We start from the raw sequence: 8,044 nt of genomic DNA, 5'->3' as shown, positions 1-8,044 counted from the left end.
GGGAAAAAAAAAAAAAAAGGTCCCAACGCCTTTTCTTTTGTCTTCTGGATCTCCTCCTTTCCTGAAGCAGGGGATCAGTCACAGGAAATTTTCGACCCCAGATCTTAGTCTCTCTTAATCCCTCTTTGGTCTGCGGAAGCCTCGGAAGGCGTGGCCAGGGCAGGTCTTCCCGGCCGAGAGCCGGCGGTTGGCACCGTCTCCCTCCCTGGCACGGCTGAGACAACTGAGTTCGGAAAGGCAAAAGCAACACTCCGCGAGGAAGGGGATACGCATCCGACCACGCCACAAAGGCACCTTTCCAAGATCTTGTTAGGATCTTATCCACGTTTTTGCGGGAAAAAGCGACACCTGAAGCTCTTTCAGGTTTTTTTTTTTTTTTTTAGGCGGCGTCTCGCTCTTGTATAGGCTGGAGTGCAAAGACGCGATACCGGCTCACTGCAAACTCTGCCTCCCAGGTTCAAGCGATTCTCCTGCCTCAGCCTCCAGAGTGGCTGGGATTACAGGCGCCCACCACCACGCCTGGCTCATTTTTGTATTTTTAGTAGAGACGGGGGTTTCACCGTGTTTTCCGGGCTGGTCTCGAACTCCTGATCTCGGGTGATCCGCCTGCCTCCGCTTCCCAGAGTGTTGGGATTACAGGCGGGAGTCAAAGAGCCCCACCAGTCTTTAGTTATTTTAATGAAGCTACCAAGTACACTTCAGCTGGAGGGAGGGAGAGTGGGAGGGAGAGTGGGAGGGAAGGGGCGGGGTCAGTCTGTCCTTCCAGTTTGCAGAGTTCAGGCTCGCTCACCCCTTCTTAGCTCAGAAATCACCTACAATAACCGCGTGTCACCGTATCTTGTGATTTCAAACAAGGAACCCTAAAAACCTGAAAGGCACATTGGGTGCCACTCAACAATGAGGCTTGGCTGCCAAGACGAAAAAAAAAATTGCTTTTTCTCCTCCTGCCACCCTGAGAGGTGCCAGGTTGTAATCTGCAAATGTATTGTCTGGCCCTTAAGGTTTGACAGTTAATGATTGGTCGCTGAAGGAGCCTGGTGGAGGAGCGAGAGGGACGCGAGCCAGTGAACGCGGGAGGGAGCGCAGGGCCCGAGCCGAGCCCCCGCCCGCCACATAGGCGCCGCCTCCGGTCTTCCAGGACCCGGCACTTCGCGCGTCTCGGGCGCCGGAGACGCGCAAGGGCGCCCATGGAGGCAGCCACGCCGGCGGGCCCCGACACCTCTGAGCCCCTCGCCGAGGGAGCGGCGGGCGAGTTCTCCAGCCTGCTGCGCAGGATAAAAGGCAAACTCTTCACCTGGTGAGTGGAACTCGCGCGCCGCAGCTCCGCTGGGGCACTGGGGCGGCTGCGGGCCTGACGCGCACGTGGACACCGAGCACAAGCTCTGAGGCCCCGGCAGGGAGGCAGAGGCTGCCCGGACTTCGCTTCGGGGCTCAACACGTGCGCCAGGGATGCTGCGCTTCACCTGGCCTCGGAGAGCACATCGCGTGCCTCCCTCGGCTCCCTATTCGAAATCATTGCAATGTATTTGAGAGGATTTGGTGGTGGTGGGGGGGAATCCACCCTGTTGGCACTGTTAGGTCAGTCCTCGGTGGCGTGCCGCCGGGGAGGGGACCAGGTCCCCAGGGATGCTGTGAAGGAGGGGTGCCCACCTCGGGCTGGGGAGGTGGGTGAGCGCCACTTCCTGGCGCTGGCGCCCTCATTCCGTCTGCTGCCGAGCCCGCCAGACCGGGCGCGATGATCCAAGAGTGGACACAAGTGAGAAATCCTGGTTAAGTTTTGTGCTGCTGCCAGGCGGGAGGGAGACAAGAGCCAGCCTTCTTTCCTGGGCTTGAGCCAGGTGACATGGCCACCCCCAGGGCTGGGGTCCAGGGAAGCCTGTTTGTGGTGTCAATATGCTTGGTGCGAAGTAGGGACAAATGTTTTTAAGGAGTGGACAGCTACTCTGGGGAAAGCATTTCTGTTGTTGCTGGAGAATTTGCACTCTGGAAATGAGAGAACCCAGGACCTAAATAGTGAAAGGCATTACTGAGCGTTCACTCTGTGTCAGGTACTGTAACAACAATATATATGGATAATATCAACTAATCCTCACCACTTTAGGAGACGTCACTATTGTTATATCCACTTTGCCGCTGGAGAAACTAAGAAGGCTAAACAATTTGCCCAAGGCCACAAGATGACCTGTAAGGGGCGGTGCCTGCAAGCCATAGTCTAAACAGTGTTGGCCACTGGCACCTCATGAAACAGGCTTGCTTTCTTTTCTTTTCTTTTTCTTTTTCTTTCTTGAGACGGAGTTTCGCCCTTGTTGCCCAGGCTGGAGTTTAATGGCATGATCTTGCCTAACTGCAACCTCTGCCTCCCGGGTTTAAGCGATTCTCCTGCCTTAGCCTCCCAAGTAGCTGGGATTACAGGCATGCACCACTGCACCTGGCTAATTTTGCATTTTTAGTAGAAACAGGGTTTCTCCATGTTGGCCAGGCTGGTCTCGAACCTCCCCACCTCAGGTGATCCACCTGCCTCGGCCTCCCAAAGTGCTGGGATTACAGGTGTGAGCCACTGGCCTGGCCTGATTTTTTTTTTGTAGTAACAAAGCGAATTTCCGTTTAAAGATTGTGAAAGATATGTCCGGAAAAGCCATACCATTTAAAAAACTGGATCGATAAAGGTGTAAGCATTTTTTATCATATAAATATAGTTTGAAATTGATGCATGTGTTTAAAGGGGAAAGTTGGCTAAAAACCACCTTGTAGCATCCAGATGTGTAAGTCGATATATTTATTATAAGTTCTCAGCTGGGAGGCAATTGAGCATAATAGTTAAGGATACTCACATTCCGGATTCAAATCCTGGCTGGGTGACCTTGGACAAGTCACTCAACTTCTCTGTGCTCCAGTTTTCTTTCTTTTTTTTTTTTTCTTTGAGATGGAGTCTCACTCTGTCCTCCAGGCTAGAGTGCAGTGGTGAGCGATCTTGGCTAACTACAACCTTAAGCCTTCCTGGTCCAAGTGATTCTCCTGTATCAGCTTCCCAAGTAGCTAGGATTACAGATGTGTACCACCACACCCAGCTAATTGTTTTGTATTTTTAGTAGAGATGGGGTTTCCCCATGTTGACCAGGCTGGTCTCAAACTCCTGATCTGATTTGCCCGACTTGGCCTCCCAAAGTCCTTGGCTTCCCAAAGGCGTGAGCCACTGCACCTGGCCTGTGCTCCAGTTTTCTTATTTGTAAAATGGAAGTAATAACAGTACCTGCCTTGTAGGGCTGTTGTAAGGATTAATTGGGTGACTAGGCAGCAGAGGGCAGACAGAGCCTGGCTCCCTTCAGTGCTCTGCATGGGTTAGTTTTCACCATCAGCTCTCTATTCTTGGGTGATGGGAACATGTGGTAATTGCTTCAGGAATGCCAGTGGCCTTGAGACTGGGGAGGTGTTATGGCAGGCAGATGTCTGTTTAACAAGATGTGATAAGAATGAACGACGATTTTTCTTTCTTTTTCTTTTTTCTTTGAGACAGAGTTTTGCTCTTGTCGCCCCAGGTGGAGTGCAAGACACAATCTTGGTTCACTGCAACCTTTGCCTCCCAGGTTCAAGCAATTCTCCTGCCTTAGCCTCCCTAGTAGCTGGGATTACATGCGCCAGCCACACCTGGCTAATTTTGTATTTTTAGTAGAGACGGGGTTTCTCCATGTTGGTCAGGGTGGTCTCAAACTCCCGACCTCTGGTGATCCACCTGCCTTAGCCTCCCAAAGTGCTGGGATTACAGGCATGAGCCATTAATCTGGCATCCACACACAAATTTTTTGAGGTTATCCTTTCTTACGTAATAACTGGTCGTGGGCATCTTTACATTCTGTATGGCCGAAGTTGTTGGTGTTTTTTTTTTTTTTTTTTTGAGACGGAGTTTTGCTCTTGTTGCCCAGGCTAGAGTGCAATGGTATGATCTCGGCTCACCAAAACCTCTGCCTCCCAGGTTCAAGTGATTCTCCTGCCTCAGCTTCCTGAGTAGCTGGGATTACAGGCATGCACCCCCACCACCTGGCTAATTTTGTATTTTTAGTAGAGACGAGGTTTCTTCTCCATGTTGGTCAGGCCAGTCTTGAAGTCCTGACTTCAGGTGATCCGTCCATCTCAGCCTCCCAAAGTGCTGGGACTACAGGCGTGAGCCACCACACCTGGCCATGGATGAAGTTCTTTAACAGCAGGAATGTTGTCTTTTTCTTTCTAATATCTCCCACAACCCTTAGCACATGAATGAATGAGTGAATGACTGAGGGATGGCAAAGGTTCCTACCTCCGGCAGGTATCCAAGCACTTGGATTTTGAATTGCAGTTTCTCTTTATCCGACCCAGCAGTCAGAAAAGAGTGGTTTACCAGATAACCAGCATTCCTTATACTTAATATTTTGAATTTTGTTGTCAAAACTCATGTCCCAACTTTGAGTTTAGCTTTGTGAATCCCCACCTGTGGCCAGGGAACCAAGGGTAGGATAGCGTAGAAAGAGGCTGGTGAATGGATGTGATGTGTTATCACCATATGGACAAGATACAGAGGAAGATTTATAACCACTTAGGTCATTTCTACTCCTTTTACCAAAAAGGGGCAAGAGCAGCCTTTTTGGGCAACTGGGTACTAAATATAGGGAGAAGACTGGGACCTAGACTTTGTTCTGTTTTCATTATGAGGAGGATATGTTCTAAGTGACCCCAGCTCCTAATATACCTGCCCCCATAGGGTACAGACAACTTTTCTCTATGATTAGGAATATCAGATCATTCATTCAATAAAAGTTTATTGAGGCTGCGCACGGTGGCTCACACCTGTAATCCCAGTACTTTGGTAGGCCAAGGTAGGCGGACTATCTGAGGTCAGGAGTTCCAGACCAGACTGGCTAACACGGTGAAACCCTGTTTCTACCAAAAATACAAATATATACACACACACACACACACACACACACACACACACATATACACACACACACATATATATACACACACACACACACACACATATGCACCACCACACTCGGCTAATATATATATTATATATATATTTATATATAATATATATTATATATATTATATATATAATATATATTATATATATAATATATATTATATATATTATATATATAATATATATTATATATATAATATATATTATATATATTATATATATAATATATATTATATATATAATATATATTATATATATTATATATATAATATATATTATATATATATAATATATATATAAAATATATATAATATATATATAATATGTATATATATATATATTAGTCGAGTGTGGCGGTGCATGCCTGTAATCCCAGCTACTCGGAGGCTGAGGCAGAAGAATTGCTCGAACCAGGGAGGCAGAGGTTACAGTGAGCTGAGATTGAGTCATTGCACTGCAGATTGGGCAACAAGAATGAAACTTTGTCTCAAAAAAAAAAAAAAGAGAGGAAAAAAAGTTTATTGAACACTTACTATGCTCCAGGCATTCATGATAGTGAGAATCATGTATTCCTTAGTGGACTCTGTAATTTTGGCTTTTGTCATTTATTGCTGTCAACTCAAGTGAAAAATATTGTGATAGAAGGCCATGGACTTCCAGGAATATCTGAGAATACTTCTTATTTGTTTTTGAATTTTATTATTATTATTTGAGAACAGGGTCTGTCTCTGTTGGCCAGGCTGGAGTACGGTGGCATGATCATGGCTTACTGCAGCCTCGACCTCCATGACTCAAGTGATCCTCTCACCTCAGCCTCCTGAGTAGCTGGGACTACAGGCATGCACCACCATGCCCTACTATTTTTTTTTTTTTTTTTTTCCGTAGAGACAGGGTTTTACCATATTGCCCAGGCTGGTCTCAAACTTATAGGCTCAAGTGATCTGCCTGCCTTGGCTTTCCAAAGTGTTGGGATTACAGGTGTGGGCCACTGCGCCTGGTCTTATTATTTAATTGTATACTGTCACACAGTTTATATTCTGATGCATAGGTCCTAATTTATTCATATATGTGTTTTTAATTTTTAGTTTTAATTTTTGTAGGGACAAAATCTTACTATGTTGCTCAGGCTAAACTTGAACTCTTGGGCTCAAGCAATCCTCCCGTCTTGGTCTCCCAAAATTCTGGGATCACAGGCATGAGTCACTGCACCAGGCCTATTCATGTATTTTTAGAATGTATATTCCTTATAACAACCATCAACTTTATATCTCTAGCAAAAACCTTTAGTTATTATTTTATATACTTATCTTTTTCCCAACAAATAGATGGTAAGCTTTTTGAAGGCATGAATTTTATATTCCTTTTGTAGCAGAGTGCTGGACATGGTTCATTCATTGATTCTTTCTTTTTTATTTTTTTTTTTACTTAAAAAATTTTTTTTTAAAAGGTGGGATTTTACCATGATGGCCAGGCTAGTCTTGAACTCTTGACCTCGGGTGATCCACCCACCTCGGCCTCCCAAAGTGCTAGGATTACAGGCGTGAGCCACTGCGCCCGGCCCATTCATTGATTCTTTCATTTACCAATCCTTGGACATTTATAACGTTCTAGGCTTCAGACTAGTCTGTTTGGCCATATAGAATAGGACAAAGTTCCTGCTCTAGAGAAAACTCATAATAAAATTATGGTAAGAAGTTATGATAAGTGCTATAAAGATTAGTGTTCAGAAATGGCACAAAAGAGGGCAGAGACCAAGTCTACCACGGTAAGATAGGGTTGGGAGCTTGAGACGGAAGATGATTGGGATTGTGAAGCATGAGTGAGTTTTCAAGGCGGCCTAGGTGAGGAAGGGTAGTCTAGGCTGGGAAGTGTCAGAAAATGTTTTGCTTAAGGAACTTCAAGTAGCTTGGTGTGAAGGGGGCATGAGCTGGAGGAGGGAAATAATTGGTGGTCAGTCTATACCTACATTCCTTTGTTTTCTGGAGATGGAGTCTTGCCCAGGCTGGAGTGCAGTGACGTGATCTCCTGAGTTCCAGGGAGTCTCCTATCTCAGCCCCCTGAGTAGCTGGGATTATAAGCATGGACTACCATCCTCAGCTGAATTTTTTTTTCTTTTCTTTGAGATGGAATCTTGCTCTGTTGCCCAGGCTGGAGTGCACTACAACCTCTGCCTCCTGGGTTCAAGTGATTCTCCTGCCTTAGCCTTCCTAGTAGCTGGGACTACAGGTGCCCACCACTACACCCAGCTAATTTTTTTTATTTTTAGTAGAGAGGGGGTTTCACCATGTTGGCCAGGCTGGTCTCGAACTCCTGACCTTGTGATTCGCCCTTCTCAGCCTCCCAAAGTGCTGGGATTACAGGTGTGAGCCACCACGCCTGGCCAACACCCACACTCCTTGTTATTGTCTAGCAACAAGTCTGGGGTAGACCTGTGCTTTCTTCTTTCATTTTAGTTTCTGCCTTCCAAAGGGTAAAGCTCAGACATTTTGAAGGAGTCATTTAGTTGTGCTTAACTGTATAGCCTTTATCCAATCAACAAACATCTATTGAGTGCTGACTGTGTGTATGTAACATAAATCCTAAGCTGGTATGTAGCCCTGCTGGAGGGTATTGTTTTATAGTATTATTTAAACAAAGATGTAAAGTTAGGGATCTTTTGTGGCTTGTGCAATTCCCTGGGGAATTGGGAACTCTAGATTCTAATCTCCATAAATTTTCCTCTCTCCCCCCTTTTTACTATGAAATTATTTAATATCTGCCATTCTAGTAGACTCCAGGAGTCAGGAATCATATCTAGTTTTGGCCACTGTTGTATATATACTCTGATTATTGCATTACTGACCTTGCAATAGATTCACAATAAATATGGGACGCATGGCTGAGAATGAATCCTTAATACCAATGGGCATTGTATAAAAGGTTACATCATTTTTTTTTTTTTTTTTAGAAAGGTTACATCTTTTTTTTTCCCACTCAGCATTATATATTTGTGACCCAGTCATGTTGTTTTGTTCATCTAGTGTGTTTCCCAACCTCAGGCTTTTTGACATTTTGAGCTTACTAATTTTTTTTTTTTTTTTTTTTTTT

General features: G+C 45.4%; 1 protein-coding gene across 2 annotated transcripts in view; it reads left to right on the top strand.

Annotated features, from left to right (window-relative positions):
- Positions 1-762: 762 nt before the first annotated feature.
- SLC35F2 (solute carrier family 35 member F2) overlaps positions 763-8,044 on the top strand; it is a 78,546-nt gene continuing 71,264 nt past the window's right edge. The window contains exon 1 of one of the 2 annotated variants that reach the window (XR_005203196.1): positions 763-1,297. Coding sequence is in view for 1 of the 2 variants with exons in the window: in XM_017547053.2 (XP_017402542.1) it covers positions 1,188-1,297 (110 nt within the window). In the remaining variant the exon portion in view is untranslated. The remainder of the gene's footprint in view (positions 1,298-8,044) is intronic. The other variant, XM_017547053.2, reaches the window with a different exon arrangement.

This window comes from Cebus imitator, unplaced genomic scaffold (genome assembly GCF_001604975.1).
Source record: "Cebus imitator isolate Cc_AM_T3 unplaced genomic scaffold, Cebus_imitator-1.0 Scaffold194, whole genome shotgun sequence".
NCBI lineage: Eukaryota > Metazoa > Chordata > Mammalia > Primates > Cebidae > Cebus > Cebus imitator.
Note: the sequence above shows the minus strand (reverse complement) of the source record. Positions and strands in the feature narration are given on the sequence as shown.